This window comes from Ipomoea nil, unplaced genomic scaffold (genome assembly GCF_001879475.1).
Source record: "Ipomoea nil cultivar Tokyo-kokei standard unplaced genomic scaffold, Asagao_1.1 scaffold3321, whole genome shotgun sequence".
In the NCBI taxonomy this organism is placed as follows: domain Eukaryota; kingdom Viridiplantae; phylum Streptophyta; class Magnoliopsida; order Solanales; family Convolvulaceae; genus Ipomoea; species Ipomoea nil.
This window is the reverse complement of record NW_017619749.1, coordinates 5,737,035-5,756,214: the sequence shown is the minus strand read 5'-3', so window position 1 is coordinate 5,756,214 and position 19,180 is coordinate 5,737,035. Positions and strand designations below refer to the sequence as shown.

Here is a 19,180-nt window from a genome sequence, read left to right as displayed (position 1 = left end):
AATTGCTAACTGCAAGTACAAAATGTATTAACTGCGGACATATAATTTTTAAATTAAGCTTCACAATACAATATGAATCATGGTCTATGGTATAACAAATGATAAATTGCAGGTACACTCTCGCATAATTTTTCTTGACACGCTCTCTTAAAATGGTTCAAGGCAAATTGATTAAAGTATTAAACAATGTGAATCTAGTTGGATGACTTTTGGATATGCACACATATATTTCTTTCTAATGTAAAAATGAAGTGGTCCTTATCCAAGTATAAACTTGTGCCCATGGTTGATGAGTGAAGCATCATCATGAACTCATGATTTTATCATTTTATAATATGACTACATTTTGAGATTGAGACAATGAAAAGTACTATTTTTTATAGCTTCAAATGTTTATCTTTGACATGACAATAAAATTCTATATATTCATTGGTTATTTGTGATTTGACCGACTCTACCTCATATTAAGAAATAAAATCACTGATTTGATTTTTGTCAATACCCTCTTGGTTGAATATGTTGCACAAAATTTTTCTAGTGCGATTTACATCTTTTGTGTGATTCGTGGACTATTATATATGAACAAGAATTATCATGTACATACATTTAAGTAGTAGTTGTGAGTTTTTCTCTTCATCTAAAAAAATCACGAGAAGAATATAACATGGCTGGTAACATAATAGAAGATAAGGATTGGCCAAATTAACTAAATTATAATCAACATTTGAAAATTCAAATCAAGACACTTTTGGAACACAAAAGTGTCAAAATCAAAATGGAACAAGTGCAAAAAATATATCCATAATAGGCCAGAATTCATGGTCCCAAATCCATTCACCACCACTCAATATTCCCCAATTCATAATTCAATTCTCACAGTTCCCCCCTCCATATTATCCTTACACAATTATTTTATTTAACTAATATTAATAAATCAAAGCAAGCTATTTTCTCTATCTCTCCTTTTTTCCTTATCCAAATGATGAATGTAACATATATTAAGAAATGATGATAAAATATATTAATTACTCTGATAATATTCAGTAAAAAATTATAAATAAAAAAGTATTAAATACGTATATCAGTTTAGTTCGCCGCATAGGATTTTCTTAGTGTCATTTATCTTTTATGTATCATTTACTGATATTATACAATAGTGAGTTAACCCGATGCATAATTTCAGATAATGACCGCGAATTTTTATAGTAAAAATACATTATAAATAAAACATTATTTACTCCATATATACAATAATTGTATTTAAGTACATTCATATGGCATGTTGTCTTCTTCAAGAGATTTTTTTTATTATTTTTTTTTGTAAACAATAATTACTAACTAGAATTATAATTATTTTTTTTGAGTGAGGAGGGAAGTTCTCGCAATCACTACCCAAGAGTATACATTGATAAACCATGCCTTGTAACCCTATTCGACAAAGGACTACAAGCAGATAAAAGTAAAACTAATCTACATTGTCCATAATTGATCGACTCAAACTAAGAATGTCAATAGACAACTTACTTATCCTTAATATCCATAACCATATTAATCAAATTGTCAAAAAAAAAAAAAATCACAACAATTTCAAATAAAGTATTATGAAAAGTCTACGATACAAAAAAAAAAAAAAACGATATATATAAAAATGTGTGATAATATTTCTGTAAATAATTCTTATTTTATTATTAATATTAAATACAACATTTAAAAAAAATATAGTAGTAAATAGTAAACATGATTATTGCGCATAATTTTATTGATTATTTGGAAATAGATTGATTTGATCGCAATTAAATTATATTTGAACATAAGATGCTATTTATAACAAGTGTAAAGTGTAAACGAACCTTAAAATCTTGATATTTCAGAACTTCCAAAACAGAGTTTGTTTCACATGGTGGCATGGCAACGTGTGTTGGGTACTGCCCTTGCCGCCACTTGGAAATGAGTCGGGCTATCACTACTGCCGGAGCGACCCACAATCATCCTAACTACTTTCCCACTAGGTTTCCTGGGTCCGGGTCCGGATTCGGATTCTGCTACGGGTCTGCTCTGCAGAGGAAGCAAAGATGGCCAAGGCGCCATCGCCCCAAGCTCCTTCTCACCGCTCAGCTTTCCAACGCTTTCTCCGTCAACATCGGCTTGGATTCTCAGGTTAGGTTAATTTGGTTACTCACCCTTCACTTTTGCATTTTCTGACATTTTTCAACAACTGATTTTGGTTTCCTTTGTAAGAAAACGATGAATTTTTGTATTATTCTGTTATGTTTGCAATTCGTATGCCTAAATGTATGGAGAAGGTGTTCCCAAACTTTTTACTTTTTAAAATTGATGCATATGCATCACAGATAGATAATAGATTTGTGTTTTGATTCTGTATAATACATGATTCAATTCAATATACTTTGGATTTTAAATTTTAATAGGATATTTATTACTATGATTGTTGAGCTAATTCTTTTACTTAGTAGTAAATTAATGAAAATTTTCAGTTTTTGTTAATTGCTGGTTCAATAGAGTGTATGTATGCGTTTGAAGTCCATAATGTTGGCTGATTGCCTTGCTTGACTGTAAATATTTACCAGTCACGCGGTACATCACAGTTGCGATGGATTGGTCCACTGCCCGGGGACATTGCAGAAGTAGAGGCTTATTGCCGAATTTTCAGGGCAGCTGAACAGCTGCGGAATACATTAATGGACACACTATGTAATCCCGTGACTGGGGAATGCAGTGTCTCATATGATGTTCCATCAGAAGATAAACCATTGTTGGAAGATAAAATAGTTTCTGTTCTAGGTTGCATGGTCTGTCTTTTGAATAAAGGGAGGGAGGAGGTGCTATCTGGAAGGTCGCGGATTATGAACTCATTCCGTGATGTTGATGTTGATATGATGGAGGATAAGGTTCCTCCGCTGGCAGTTTTTAGGGGGGAGATGAAAAGTTATTGTGAGAGTTTACATGTTGCTCTTGAAAACTTCTTGACACCTGATGATGCTCGGAGTACAAATGTGTGGAGAAAACTGCAAAGACTGAAGAACGTATGTTATGATGCTGGGTTTCCTCGTAGAGACGATTTTCCCTGTCAGTCATTGTTTGCAAACTGGTCTGCTATTTATTTGTCAACTACAAATGAAGAGACAGAGTCAGCAAGATCTGAGGCTGCTTTTTGGACAGGTAGCCAGGTAACTGAAGAAGGTTTAAAATGGTTGTTGGATAACGGGTTCAAAACGATTGTAGATCTTAGAGCTGAGGTTGTAAAAGACAACTTCTATGAAAACATGCTAGATGAAGCTATTTGCTCTGGCAAGATCAGGCTGATTAAACTTCCGGTTGAAGTTGGTACATCACCGTCAATGGAGCAGGTTGAGATGTTTGCAACTCTGGTCTCTGATTCAAGGATAAGACCCATATATCTCCACAGTAAGGAAGGGATTCGGAGAACATCTGCAATGGTCTCTAGATGGAGGCAATTCATGGCTCGCTACACCTCACAGGTTGTGCAAAATCAGGGAGCTCCATCCAATGATAATAGAGAAATAGAAGTTCCCTTGTTCTCAAACTCAGATGAAGGTACTGCTTTTAATGATAATGGACGATCAGGAGATGATCAAGATGAATCCCACCCAAAAAAATCAAGTGATGTAGTTAGTTCTACCAGAGAACTTGTTAATCAAAGTTCTCAAGACAGAGAAAATCAGTCACTGAACAAGAATGAAGTGGAGAAGACTGCTGCATTCAAGTCGGATACTGCATTTTCAGGGACTGAAAGTGTAGTTGTTTCATACACCAAAATAAACCCACTTGAGTCACAGCTGCCTCCTCCTAATGTTTTCTCCCGAAAAGAGATGTCCACATATTTCAAAAATAGAAAGATTTCACCAGAAATATATTTTACACATGAACAGAAACGATTAGAGATCTTGTGTGCCTCAAAATATGACAACAAAAGGAAACCTTGGACAAGCGACACCACTGCTTCTAGAACTGAATACAAATTGATAGAACCAGATAACCCAAATGGTTCATATAACAGCAAGAGCTTATCTGGAAGTCTTTCAGCTTTTCCTGCTGATCTTGGAACATATGTGGGTCCTAATGGTTCTATGGCTCCTGTGTTGAATGGATACAGCAACGGATATACATATACCATGAGTCCAAATGGTGAGTTTGCTAATACAAGAAGTGAGTTGGAGAGAAATGCTATCTCTTCAACCATTATAACAGACCAGAGGAGTAATGTTGAAGCCCCTGCATCCTCAAGTGATGAAGAGTTGGAGATTGGAGATATGTGTGCTTCTGCAACTGGTGTTGTGAGAGTGCAGTCAAGAAAGAAAGCTGAAATGTTCCTAGTGCGTACAGATGGATTTTCATGCACCAGAGAAAAGGTAACTGAATCATCCTTGGCCTTCACCCACCCTAGCACCCAGCAGCAGATGCTTATGTGGAAATCTACACCTAAGACTGTACTATTGTTGAAGAAGCTGGGACAGGAACTCATGGAACATGCTAAAGAGGTAGCTTTCTAGTTCTCATTCTAATTGAAAATTCACATAATTTGAGTTAAATATCACTTATAAGCAGTGTTGTAAAAATCTGCCTAGGCGCTAGGCGAAAAGGGGTGTAGCTGTTGCTAGGCGGTTGAGTCAGCCGAGTCGGCCAGAACTTTATTTTTCATTTTTTATTTTTTAAAAATAGGTTTTTTCCTCTCAAAACAACGTCGTTTTGAGCGGATTTAAAAATTAAAAAAAAAAAAAACAAACAAACAAATTTAGGCAGCCGCCTAGGTGCTAGGTGCCCCCGGCGCCCGACTAGCGCCTAGCACCATCTGCAACATTGCTTATAAGTTATAACTATAGTGTTAATACCAAGGACTTTGTAGTCTTTCGGGTTTCCATATAAGAGGTCTCTCTGGTTCATTCCCTATTCCCCTCAAATATTACCCCCCCCCCCCCAAAAAAAATAGTAATGATGAGAATCCCCTTTCTTTTCTCTGATCTCTCCCGCTCATTCTCCACACCCCACCCTCCTCTTTCTCTCACATGTGCGCACACCCCCACACATGCAAAATCATACCCTTCTGAGCTACAAAAGTAGCCCAAGGGAGTTAGTTTTGTCCGTTTGTACATTTTATATCATATGAGTTATGACATCCTTCTTTTTTGGTTCTCTTTAAATCTAAATTAAGGTTAAAAAGAAAAACCTTTTCTTTCTAAATCTTCTCTCGTTTGTGATGCAATGTAACTCCAACAATTCTGTTTATGTAGGAAATAATTCTTTTTTCATTTAGTTGTATTTCTTACTTGTGGCCATTTTTTTGAATATTTAATAGATACTCCGTACTAAGTTTGGTATGCTGGCATTTGTTAACTTTGACTTTTAGTTTATATTATATATTGATTGACTAAACGTTCAACTTTCACCATATGATATGCAATTTCTTTTTTCGTATTATCCATCCATCCCAATTCATGTCTCTCATATGTACAGTTGTGCACTGTTCTGGAAGTCAATTTAACTAAATTTGTACTAAAAATTTTGATCTTTGAAATGAAAATTAGACATTATGAAACTATAGGAAAAATACTCTTCTAAAATTTCAAATTTTCATAATTGTTAAAAATTATTCCCTCCGTCCCATTTTATGTGTCTGGTTCTGTTAACGAGGTTTGACTGAAGTTATTTTTAATCCAATTTTTCATAATATCAAGTTAAATATTAGTATACAAAAGTTATACATTTAGAAACTACACTAAAAGTACTATTAAACACAAAAAAATAAATTTAAGAATAAAGTAAAAAAATACTAAAGAAATAAACAAAGAAGAAAGAGTTGGTTTGACCAATGAATAGTAAGTAGGACAGATAAAATGGGACAGAGGGGGAGTATGTATTAAAAACTTAGTCAAAACTAGATTGCACTAACCCTTGGGGTAGATAGAATGGGTCCAGGGGTTTAGTTCTTTCCTATGACTCAAGACTTGACATCTATCTGTGTGGTTTTCATATAGATGCATATACAATACAAGACATCATGGGTGACTGGAATTGATTTTCCACTCTCTTCCCATCATTTGAGCTGAAAGGAGTTGGAATTAACTTTCCACATTTATTAATGCATTTTCTGTCAGGTCAAGGATGCATTTTTTTTTTGTCCACATGCTTTTTATTTTTATTTTTCCTTTCTTTATACTGATCTTAGGACCCAGATTTAAAACAATTATAACTCTGTCAAGATATTGTTCTTCTAATTGTCATGGGTGGTGTAGACTTTTCTTCAATTAATTGTAGTTTGAAATCCTTGTCAGTTGGTTCATTGTGTGATGGTTTGATGAGGTTAGGTTTCCTTCTATTTTGCAGTTAGTGGCCCAGGTTTAAGCTTGAAATATTATATTTGATGAGATTACATTTTCCTTCTCCTATTTTGGTGTTAGTGGTTGAGGTTTAAGTTACTCAGCTTTCTTGTCCTTAGATTGCTTACCTATGCATTCTTGTAGTTTTTAGCTTTTCAACTTTATCTCATTTAGATTTTTCTGCAGGTTGCTTCTTTCATGCATTACCAAGAGAATATGAATGTTCTTGTTGAACCCGAGGTGCATGATATTTTTGCAAGAATCCCAGGATTTGGGTTTGTTCAGACCTTCTATAGTCAGGATACCAGGTGGGCTGATCATTCTTGAACTGTAAGAGCATGTCTTCGTCTCCTGTATTCTAAAGATTTATTGATGTCATTTAAATGCTAAATTAGTCTATGAGGTACGGTCAACTTGGCTGATCACTAATGACTAATGTCTCTAATGTAGTGGTCTCCATGAGAGAGTTGATCTTGTTGCCTGCTTAGGAGGAGACGGGGTTATACTTCATGCATCAAATATATTTCGAGGTGCTGTTCCACCTGTTGTCTCGTTTAGTCTAGGATCACTTGGATTTCTCACTTCTCACAGGGTACGCCTTTGACAGGAATACTGATCCCTATTTTCCAATTATGCATGAGATCCCTCACTGTACTTGTCTAACTGGTGATGCCATGCAGTTTGATGATTATAAAAAGGACCTGAGACATATCATCCATGGGAATAATACTTCGGATGGAGTCTATATTACTCTTAGAATGCGACTTCGCTGTGAGATTTTCAGAAATGGGAAAGCAATGCCTGGGAAGGTGTTTGATGTCCTAAATGAAGTCGTGGTTGATCGAGGCTCTAACCCATACCTCTCCAAAATAGAGTGCTATGAACATGATCGCCTCATAACAAAGGTCTGTTCTATGTGTGACCTTCTACATTTCCCCTTTGTTATAATATAATATTAGGCCAAGGTCACTTAACTGGGCTATAATGTAATATAGACCAAACTACACACAGGCTCTGATACCATATTATAATCTAAGATAGATTGAATCCAATCAATTAGCTAGTCTAACACATTACTTTATAAACCCATATGTTCTACCTTATTTTTTCAACATGGGACTCTTAACACCCTTGATGGAAGAGAAATGAGAGAGTGAATTCTAAAGTCTTCTGTTCCACTGTGTGTTTTTAGTCTGAATTGCTTCACTATTGATGTGATGACAAAATCGACCTTTGACAGATACACGAGGAATACTTCATGTCGTTATTTTATAACTATCGGAGGAATTGCTTTTTGTCTTCTCATCTCTTACGGTATCTGCTGTTATTTGACAGGTGCAAGGTGATGGAGTGATCATTGCCACTCCGACTGGAAGTACAGCTTACTCCACAGCTGCCGGGGGTTCCATGGTAAGCCATTAAATCGAAAGACTTGATATGTTTACATTATATATACATACAACCATTAGCCATGACAAGGACATTTCTCCAATGCAGGTCCATCCCAACGTTCCATGCATGCTCTTCACGCCAATTTGCCCACACTCTCTCTCGTTCAGGCCGGTTATACTTCCAGATTCTGCAAAGCTGGAACTAAAGGTTAGTGCCATACCATATTCTTCCGATACCTGTGAAACCAAAATCTCTACTTTCAACGCTTAATCTTAACAAGTTGCATCTGGTTTGAACAGATCCCGGTGGATGCACGCAGTAACGCTTGGGTCTCATTCGATGGGAAGAGAAGGCAACAACTTTCTCGAGGCGATTCTGTACGGATATGTATGAGCCAGCATCCACTCCCAACAGTGAACAAGTCTGACCAAACAGGTGATTGGTTTCACAGCTTAATTCGTTGCTTAAATTGGAACGAGAGGCTGGACCAGAAAGCCCTCTGAAATTCCCCTACCACTCCTTTCTCTGTAAATTTATTACTGTACAGTCAAAATAATTACATAACATTGTAAAGGTTTAAAAAAAAAACATAACTGATTAATCTTGTTACGCTTCTCTGTAACATCAACACTTATTATTGTTGTTATTATCATACAAAATTGAAGTATTTATCAACTTAAATAGGTCATATATACTTTTAACAACATGTTTGATTCCAAAGATAGGTTGGGAATTGAATAATATTCCTGACATATTTCATAATTTTCATTGTTTGGCTTGACGTTTTATTATTCGAAATAGCATTCCTAAGAAGGGGAATAGTTATTTTCAAGGGCCATTGTATTAATTATTCCCAGAGTTCTTGGCCATAACTTTTTTATTATAATACCAAAAATATTTTTTTACATCACTAAATTTGTCTACATTGTCATGGTAATGTAAACTACTAATAAAAGTTTGGTATATTAAAGGTTCATTTATAATGTACTAAATGTTTATTTTTAGGAATAAACTTTCGGTACCCTTAAAATGAATCTTCAATATATTAAAAATGAGCCATAGTTGATCAAAGTCAATATAAATTTTGTTTTTGTTTTTAATTTTTTTAAAAATACCCGGTAAATATACATTTTTTGTTAAACTTTTGAAGAAAACATTCTCCATATATATATATATATATATATATATATATATATATATATATTTTATTATAAGGAAGGGAGATATCCTACATATACACACTACTTGTCTCAATTGAGGTTTGAACCTTTCACGTCCCACTTAGGGGAGCAACCCGATACTAGTGGACCACAAGCCGCCAGTCAACATTCTTCATATATAAAACCATGTTCAAACACCCTATAGTTGCCAATTAATATGTAAATTAGGATAATTGAATTATTTGTAAGATTAGATACTACAATCGGATATAATTTACACATGATATAAATGTTTAAATTAAATTACAAAGTTTTAAAGGTTTTTATATAATTATTAGCATAAATGTTTGAATTTTTCATTTTGGTTTATTGGTAGAAAAAACTCACACTTTTTGCTTATAATTGCACATGTTTAAACTTAATGATTCAATTATCAATTACATAAATTTAATAAGTTTAGTTATTTATTTAAATTATTTTCACATACCGATCTAACTCACGTATAATATGCAAGAAATTTTTTATAAAATTCGTTTATTTTATACTAAATAGTACGGAGTATTATAAAAGAGGTTGATTTTCCATTTCCTTGACTTCAACTTTTTTATATTATATTTTGGGTTTTATAAAGTCTGACTTCACACTAATAAAATAATTATGGTTCAATGAATCAACATCAAAGAGAACGACTTCCAGTCTCTGACTCATCTGTTTGCTAAGCAGAGAAAGTATTATTTTTCTTTGTCAAATCCAACCTAAATAATGCCCATTTAAAATTCTTGATGAATAGTTCCTTAGTCTTCATCCCTCACTATTTTAATGCATTTCAAGGACAAAAAGAATGTCCTGTCCACCCTCACTTCTCTCAGGATATCACATGTCGCATGCTAAATAATTCATGCATATTAAAAGCTAGAGGAAACAAGAAAATATTACAAAAAGGGGACAATACAGCCAAATTGGTCAGACTATTGATTTGGTAACCGCAAGATTACAAGAGTTTATTGGTTTTCTTGAGCTGGTCAGCTATGAGTAATATAGGCTGATTTATTTCTTACCTAATATACACTCTTATGTAGTGGTTACAGCTTACAAGTTTCCATCGTCACTCAAAAATAGAAAGTATTACATCTTTGGGTTTCTATTTGTTTGGCTGATTCAAGAATTGAATGCACTGAAGATTGTGTATTGGGGGAAAATTTTGTGTAAAAGTCAGGCCTCTGGAAGAGGAAATTGCAGAAATGTTAGAGAAAGAAGAAGGTGATAGATATAAAGCATTAGAAGAACACATACATTTCTTTAACTAAAATCTGGGAAGAAAAAGATAAGAACAAACACAACCCCATGCACTTCTGTATGTATAGTTGAAGTACTACAAGCCAAGAACAGCAAGTTTGCTCTCTTGGAACATCTTTAATTTATAAGTAACCCCAATTCACACCCCATGAAGAAATCCATTACAGCAAGTACAAAAAAGAAAAAAGAAAAAAAAGATGCAGTGGTGTTGTTTCTCCTGGATCGATCACATAGCTCTAACAGCTTGGAACCTTGGTTCTTTAGGAAGGAACTTCTGAAGCGTGTAAACCGACATGTAATCCCCGAACACGAAAGTGGGATAGCCTTGTTCGGCTTCATTATTCTTCTCGTCTTTCTCCACAAGTTGTGGCGCAGGGGAGATTGTGGCTTTAAGAGAAGGGTTATAGAAGGAAGCAATGGAGCTCCTATTCCCATCCGGTTTAGCCATAACCCTGTGCCAAACACTCTTGTACCTCCCATTGCTTAGCACCTCAATCTGGTCCCCTGTGTTGATGACAATGGCATTGGGAACAGGCTGCACATCCACCCATTTCCCATCTTTAAGGATTTGCAGGCCATCCACTTGGTCATCTTGGAAGAGTAGGATCACACCCCCAGCATCAGTGTGGGCTCGGAGGCCGTTCACCCTTTCTGGGTGAGGGCAGGGGGGATAATGGCTCACTTTGGTGCCAAAGAAAGCACCATCCTCCTCTCCTCCATTGAAGGCCTTTTTAATGTATCCTTGTGGTAAGCCCAGGTTTTCATCCATTACTTCCATTACTCTCTCTGCCAGCTTCTTCAGCTCGCTTCGATATTCCTTCATTGTTTCCCTGTAATGTCAGATTCCAATCAACACTCATATCACCAAACACCAGTACTAGTAATCTTTTGGTTTGATTGCTTACTTGAATTGTTGGTTGTTAGATGGCCATTCTTGATGATCTGTGAGAAGAAAGACATCCTCCCAATCTACACTCTCCAACTTCTCACTGTCATCATCACCCTTCTTCTCCAGCTCCTTCAACAACTCCACTGGTTTTGAGCTCTTGAAAGCCTCCTCTCTCTCGAGCTCAAAGCACTCGGAGCTCACCTTCTTCACCCTGCCCAGGAGCTCCTCGGGAATCCCATGATTCACCAGCTGCAGTGATGCCCATGGAAATATAATTAATATAATGCACTTGAGTACTTACACTCGATCAACAAAATGAATGGAATGGAATGAAAGACTCATAAAAGTATTAATTAATTACCTGAAAGAAACCCCATTCCTCACAGCAAATGGCAATCTGAGCCAGAGTTTTGGCTCTTTCCTCACCATTCAGCTTTGAGAAATCAATCACTGGAATAGCCATTGCAGCTTGCTTTAATTTCACCAACAATAAACACACAAACTGATGGTTTTTTTTTTTTTCTTTTTTTTTTTGAAATAAAATGCTTTCTGTTTTTGGGCTGGTACTGATGTTGGACTGAAGAAAAGTTTTGGGTGGTATTTATAGGCAACCATTCCCTTCAATCCTGGATGTCAACTTCCCCCCAGTTCCCATCTCCCTCAAAACTAAAGCAAATTTTTCGAGAAAATGCGAAATCCCTCACTTTGACTGATAGAATAGTGGAAGGGTAAATCTTGAAGTGTCAGGACTAACTTGGTGTTTACAATAAGTCTACCATATTGGGTCATTGCGACGGTTAGATTTTGATCTTGTGTTCTTAGCTTACTCATAATCTATCACTTAAGTACCAACTGAATTGTCGAAGTCAAATAAACTGAAGCAATTTTGCAGTTAAAGTATGGGATAGTGGACGGTGACAAAAACTCATTAAATATTAATATGTTAATCTGGAAATTGTAAAAGGTCAATGCCGTTGGTAGATCGATGTTGCGCTGCTGCTAACCCACGACATAAGCATTCTCCTGCGCTTGGAAACTAATACTTTCAATTCACATCATAAAATGTAAAAGTAAAAACTGTAACACAAGTTTCAAATAAGGAATTATAACTCAAAAAGCAATCTTTTTTTTTTTTTTAATGTTTACCAGCGAAAAATTCCATTATACCCACTTGGATAGATCATGCTCACTAATAATGGACAACTTTACATCCTCACTCCACCTATCTTATTGTATTTAATTCGTGATATGATTATAATATCGTATTGATATACATTTTTTTAATAGACACAAACTAGCTAGATCTTAAAATTATACACTTCAAGTGTGTGCAATTCCAAAATAGTGTCATATTTATCATGATTGTGTCGTTTCTTATAGGTCATCATTCAATTCATCTTCATACAAAGGAAGAGTGAAGTGGAGGAAAAGATCTATCTAGTTTTATTTCTTATATTCACACAACTCGAGCATAAAACCTAGATTCTTAAACAAAATCTAGTTCTTTACTTTGTACTTATACTACAAACCTTACTTTGGACAGAGACTTGAAGAGTCGAACCTAACATTCTACTATCGAATTGAAACGTGACATTAACTGTTACACAAATATAAAGAAATAAAATTGCACATTCATTATTAATTATAAGTTTTGTCATAGCAATATGTAATTCAATATTGACAATGGGTATCAAAGCAAATCATCACTTGCCGGCCTCTCCATTAAAACACGTAAGAGGAGTTTTATTTCTTACGAATATACTATACCTATAATCTTCAAAAGAGAAAAAGACTTTTTTTTTTTTTTTTTTTTTTGATTGGGTATAACTTATATTTCCAAAAATAGTGTGAAAATCATTGGCCGACGAACAGCATTTGGAAGTTGACTACTGGAAAAATTAAAGAAGTGGTGTTGACTTTGTGAATGCATGACATGATTGTGAATCACCCACCATAGCATTATTAGAGTAAATTAAAGAAAAAACGTAACGCCACTAATTTGCAGGCACAGTTTGTGGGCTAAGGAAGATGACCACTCATTAAACAATCCTATCCCCATCCATTTTTTAACTATTAATTACTTCGTCAACTAACCATCTTGAACTCCATCGATCTACTTATTTTATTATTATTGGTTTTTGAGTTAGTTATATATGCATTTAATTTAATTTGTTTAACAGGAAATATGATCTGGCATGGCAGCTCCCATTTGGAGATGTACACTTGGCTAATCTTGGACCTTCCATGCCTCATTATATTCTGATTGTCTCTACATTAGGGTTCAATATTAATGGAGACAGGTAATCTTGACCGTGTGATCAACAACATTGATTTCGACTCCTAGCCCCTCCTTCATTGTACTTGTTCTTGTGCCTTTCAACCAGGTGTCCTCCCAGTAACATGTATGTGCCCTCCCCATTTGTTCCCCAATAAATTAGGTTAATTAGGGTTTTTTCTCATCTTCAATTACACTCTTATTTTTGTAGCGCTTTTCATTAATTATGTCAAAATATATAACTAGTTAGCAGTGAAGTTAGTGCCATACGTAGCGAACTTGTGACATGGTTTGATACTAATTATCAAATCAAGTGATAAGAATAAGTCTTAAGATTTCTCTAGTTTATATATTTGTTATGTATTCGCTGTCATGTACGTTTGTGTATTCTCTGCAGTATATGTAGTCTCTTATTACCTTCAATATGATATTAAGAGTCTGATCGACTGGGTAATTTTTTTTTTCTTCTTCCTCATCTTTGTAGTTGTTCTCTTCTTCAATAACATCAAGTGCTTACTATCCGACCAAAAGTTATAGTTTGAACACTTGAGATTAAAAGTACAACAAATAAAAGTTGAGAACCATCCAACTTTGTATAACCAATGAACCAAAAGTGAAAAAACTTCTTGTGTTAATAAAAATCTCACATACACACATTATTGAACACGTTATATTATTCATTATTAATAATTTCATAATAAAATGATATGTAGATTTGACGTAATTTAACTAGCTAGATAGCTTAGTCAAAACTTAGATGAGCATGCATGTATGTTACCATAAAACTTGTAGTTTTGCATGTGAGCAAGCTAGATAAGGAGGTCAACGGCATTTGACCAAGAAAACTATGAACTCCATGCATGCATCTTGCACCTAATGAAATGAGCATTTAAGGAAAGAAAAAGAAGATACACATACATAAAAACCGATTTATTATTTCCTGATTCCAAATAATATTCTTTCTAAATACTGTATTACTTAATTAATTTTATAGCTTCTCTTTCTCGAGATTTAAACGTGTATAGTTTGCCGTATAGTTTTTCTACAGTGAATGTACCCAACTAATTATTTGAATTTAAAATAATAAATCTAGTTGTTGGCAGCAATAATCATTATATATATTTTTTCTATCCCGTGAAGGAAAAGTTGTTGTATAATTTAATTATAATTGTATAAGCAGTTATTATGTGGTGTTTGGTTGGTTAATTAACACTTAAACGGCAAAGGTATATACCGTCTGGCCGGCCGAGTTAGTTGGCGTTGTGGCTTGTCATGTTCGTACGTGATCGTGATTGGGATAATTACGATCGCTACTAAGTTTTAATGGAGCAAAAAATAAAAAATAAAATATAAAATTGAAGCACTCCCCAAATAAGGTCTATTGGTTAAAAAAAAAAAAGTAAAAAAAAAAACCTTAATTTCAAATTAATTGAAATTTAATGTGGATATATCTTATAGTTTATTTGTAACTTAAAATAAGTTATAAAATCTAAAATAAGTTTTACGAAAAAAAGGCTACATGTTAAGAAAGTTAGACCGATAAAGTAGTTTTTTTTTTTTTTTTTTTTTAGTGACAAGCGAAACCGGCAATCACTTATCACCCCACGATGGTCCTATGTTATAGCTAGCCCACAAATCATACAAGAAAGGTAAATCATGATTGCAAATTATGCTGTGCAACCGTGTGCACCATGCATGGTGTACACGGTTGCAAAACGACACTGTTTAATATGATGGAGTAACGGCGCCATTAGTGGCACCGTTTAACTCCACCAATCATTTTTTTTTTTTTTACTAAAACTCCAATCGACGTGTAATTATGAATATATAGTTATGCAATTCTGAATATATAGTTACGAAGTTATGGATATATAGTTATGAAGTTGTGGATATATAGTTATGAAGTTATGGACATATAATTTTGAAATTATGGATATAGTTCTTTGTGAACAAGCATTTTAAGAATTCTGAATATGGAGTTATATAATTATAAATGTCTAGTTGTGAAATTATGAATATATGGATATGAAATTATGAATGTGTAGTTATTATTTCTGAATGTACTATTGTCAAATTATGAATATATAGTCATGTAATTCGATCTGGATATATAGTTATGAATTTGTGGATATATAGGTATGAATTTGTGGATATATAGTTATGAATTTATGGATACATCCTACTGTTTGAATAAGAAAGGAAAGCGTCTAACGCCGTTAACTACAATTTGAACGGTATTTTTTTTTTTAATGAAACAATGTCGTTTTGCAACCGTGTGCACCATGCATGGTGCACACGGTTGCACAGCATAACGATTGCAGAGTTGTTATACCATGGACTATGGCCCACCTTGCAAGGTAGACCCGGGTCCATAAAATAATTTTATGGGTAAATCATACTAAGAAGATCTTATACTACCAGCTCAAGTAATCAAGAGAGTGTTGACAAGAATTAAGTTCGTGACCTGCTAGGTATATGAGAATCATTATTAACCAATGGAGTAATAAAGTAGCATTATTTTTTGGGTGACGAGGAAACCTCACAGTTACTATCCGAGAATGTACATTAGATAACCATGTCTTATAATCTTAGTTAGTAAATGACCATAATGAGGTAAACTAATTTAGGTTGTCCATAATTGATCGGTCAAATCAAGAAGATTAATGTGGAAGTATAAAGTAGCATTATTAATTGTTAATATTGTATGGTGCAAACAGCATATATATGTGGAGCAGAAACATTTGGTAGAAATATCAATTACACCCCGGCCATCTATGCTTCAACAAGATAATATCTTTATATTTATTTATTTATTATATATGTTGTAAAGGACAACATAATCTAAAACAAATCGTTGTCATTTTCATCATACCAACAAAAATCCACTTGTATCAAATAGACGTCCATTATTGCCAAATATTATTTCCCCCCAGGATCAGTAAATTATGCATAATATTGCATATCATAATTCATACATATATTCTTTAAAAAAATAAAAAGCTCTCTATCATTGGATATGATTCGATCACAATTCACAACTAAACTTATAAGAAGTATATTTAATTTAATTTAATTTATCATGGACTATATTCTTATTTTTCATCATATCATATATTTGATCACTAAATAAATAATAGATCAATTATTGTATAACTGCTACTAGCTAGGCGGCTTGGCATGCAAATATATGTCTGGTATGGCTTTGGCAGTATTGTTTTTATATTTATATTTTTTTCTTGGTACAACAAAAACTTATATGGGTGAAATTATCGCAATTTAAGACTAAATTAAACCGATTATCAATAAAGAATTTTTAAGAAAATTTACAAATTAACAGTAATACTGAAGAAATTGGTCTCAATTCAAAGAACAATATAATTGTCCCTTTAACCTCATTTGTGTTGGGCAATTAGTTAGTTAGGTTAGTTACAAAAAGTTGTATAATGTAAAAATTTAGGTAGCTAGACTAAAGAGAGTGAATTATATTGTTGGAGATAATTCATGCATCAAACATGCCGATTGAGTCTCTTGCATGAAATGTTGATCGAATTGAAGACTATATATAATATAATGTTGATGTTTGAGGGTGTCTTTCAAAATAGGGAATGTGATGATATGACGCAACAGCGAGCAGCCGAGCATTGCATGCATTATATTGTTCAATATAATGTTCATCCAACGACATATATAACCGACACCGGAGCGTAGATGAGATGGCCGGTTACTACGTAAAATGGATAGGGCGGTTAGCTTACATTGGAAGCATGCAGGCCGGAAAAAAACAAATTAAATATGAGAGGTGGGAGGTTATTAGCTAGGTTGAATTGCAAGGCACATGTTGCTGACTAAGGCTGTTCCTGTCATCAAGGCACACCCATATGCAATGGGGGCTCACTATCATTAACTGGTCGATCTACAGTGCATGCATGTAAATACACTTGCTTTATATATATATATATATATATATATATATATATATATATATATATATAGGGAAGGGATCGTGCATTTGTTGCTTCCCGTGCGGATGTGCGGTGGATTAATGTGCGTGAGGTTTATACTCAATGTGCCTGAGATTTGTACTTAATGTGCGTCATGTTAATATGCGTGAGTTTTGTACTTAATGTGCCTGAGTATTGTGTTTAATGTGCGTGAGATTTGTGCTTAATGTGCGTGAGTATTTCAGAATTATGAGCTCAGAATGAAGCAGAACAGAAACTCACGCACATTAACGCCCAAGCTTCTTATTACTTCTTCCTTCAATTTGGTCATGGATTCTGGATTATCAGCTACCTTCAATGCAGTTGAATGTTTATATAAATGACGCACGCACAGTAAAATTTGCACAGCAGCTAAGTGTGGATTTCTGTTGTACTATTCCCATAATTCTTAACCACCATAGCTCGCCTTCGCATCATCATCAACAGGGTGGGGCAAATGGCTACTGGGGATGGGGAAGAAACTGACATCAATATTTTCTGCTGCATTTTACACATTCACGCACATTAAGTACAAATCTCAGGCACATTAAGCACAACACTCACGCACATTGAGTATAAATCTCACGCACATTAATCCACCGCACATCCGCACGGGAACCTTTCAGTCTTTCACTATATATATATATATATATATATATATATATATATATATATATATATATATATATATATATATATATATATGTGTGTGTGTGTGTGTGTGGAATTTCCGACCACCTGAAAGTGATATTAAATCAAGTCGAAAGCCTTGTTCCGATCACTTTTGGTATCCGGAAAAACCTTTGTTGCTATTTCCGACCACTTTTTGCTTTCAACTTGATTTAAAATCACTTTCAGGTGGTTGGAAATTCCATAATTTCCAGTAGTGTGTATATGTATATATATATATATATATATATATATATATATATATATATATATATATATATATATATATATGGAATTTCCGACCACCTGAAAGTGATCTTAAATCAAGTCGAAAGCCTTGTTCCAATCACTTTTGATATCCGAAAAAACCTTTGTTGCTATTTCCGACCACTTTTTGCTTTCAACTTGATTTAAAATCACTTTCAGGTGGTCGGAAATTCCATAATTTCCAGTAGTGTGTGTATATATATATATATATATATATATATATATAGTATTTCCAGTGCGGCTATGCGGTCACGCACCACTAAGTGTGGTGCATTTTTTTCGTGTAGTTGTGCATTTCATTCTAGTGCATTTTCAAATACTGCGTGGACATTTATCCATACCTAATGGTACAATTTTCACCGACCGCACGGGAAGCCATGTCCTCATTTGAATCTCTGTGTGTGTACACACACACACACACAGGATCAAATGAGAACTACGACTCTCGTGTGAACTCCACAATTAGGTATGCATAATCATATTACGAAAATATCATCGCATTTTTTTTAGAAACAAACATCACAAGATACGCAATAGGTAGTTCACAATTCTCACATGAAGGATAATTCTCATTTGATCTCAATCATATATATACATTGCATTTTTTATATTATTTGTGAGATTTATGATGTCTTACAACATTTTGTAATATTTTTTTTTTTTTTTTACTTTTGAATATTAATTGTGAAATTTATAATGTGTTATGTGTGATAATAATTATTTAAATTGATTAATTAATTGATATAGAATATGTTTTGTAATTAATTATGAAAATGTTTTAATTTTTTATGAATTATTTACTTATATAGTCTAAAAATTTCAATTGTGTATCATCATATTCAAATTAATCTAGAAATTTATTCCAATCGTTTTATATAATTAATTATGTTTTATAT

The 19,180-nt window shown here is 34.0% G+C and overlaps 2 protein-coding genes across 2 annotated transcripts; one reads left to right on the top strand and one right to left on the bottom strand.

Moving 5' to 3' along the window:
* The first annotated feature begins 1,851 nt into the window (after positions 1-1,851).
* Positions 1,852-8,436, top strand: LOC109170536 (NAD kinase 2, chloroplastic). The gene is made up of 8 exons (XM_019319705.1): positions 1,852-2,157; positions 2,589-4,520; positions 6,543-6,664; positions 6,807-6,948; positions 7,037-7,261; positions 7,692-7,766; positions 7,854-7,955; positions 8,048-8,436. The coding sequence occupies exons 1-8, from the start codon at positions 1,906-1,908 to the stop codon at positions 8,249-8,251; spliced, it is 3,054 nt and encodes a 1,017-aa protein (XP_019175250.1). The 5' UTR covers positions 1,852-1,905; the 3' UTR covers positions 8,252-8,436.
* Positions 8,437-10,187: 1,751 nt separating this feature from the next.
* LOC109169737 (1-aminocyclopropane-1-carboxylate oxidase 5) lies at positions 10,188-11,672 on the bottom strand. The gene is made up of 3 exons (XM_019318626.1): positions 11,455-11,672; positions 11,110-11,342; positions 10,188-11,034 (listed from the first exon to the last, which is right to left on the bottom strand). The coding sequence occupies exons 1-3, from the start codon at positions 11,554-11,556 to the stop codon at positions 10,431-10,433; spliced, it is 939 nt and encodes a 312-aa protein (XP_019174171.1). The 5' UTR covers positions 11,557-11,672; the 3' UTR covers positions 10,188-10,430.
* Positions 11,673-19,180: the final 7,508 nt, after the last annotated feature.

What these genes read in the sequence shown, in the direction of transcription:
- LOC109169737 (XM_019318626.1), bottom strand. Translation starts at nt 11,556, where the DNA reads ATGGCTATTCCAGTGATTGATTTCTCAAAGCTGAATGGTGAGGAAAGA. An exon ending in AGGAATGGGGTTTCTTTCAG is followed by an intron (nt 11,343 to 11,454) that starts GTAATTAATTAA and finishes GCATCACTGCAG; the next exon opens with CTGGTGAATCATGGGATTCC. An exon ending in TCTAACAACCAACAATTCAA is followed by an intron (nt 11,035 to 11,109) that starts GTAAGCAATCAA and finishes CTGACATTACAG; the next exon opens with GGAAACAATGAAGGAATATC.
- LOC109170536 (XM_019319705.1), top strand. Translation starts at nt 1,906, where the DNA reads ATGGCAACGTGTGTTGGGTACTGCCCTTGCCGCCACTTGGAAATGAGT. An exon ending in TCATGGAACATGCTAAAGAG is followed by an intron (nt 4,521 to 6,542) that starts GTAGCTTTCTAG and finishes ATTTTTCTGCAG; the next exon opens with GTTGCTTCTTTCATGCATTA. An exon ending in ATGATCGCCTCATAACAAAG is followed by an intron (nt 7,262 to 7,691) that starts GTCTGTTCTATG and finishes GTTATTTGACAG; the next exon opens with GTGCAAGGTGATGGAGTGAT.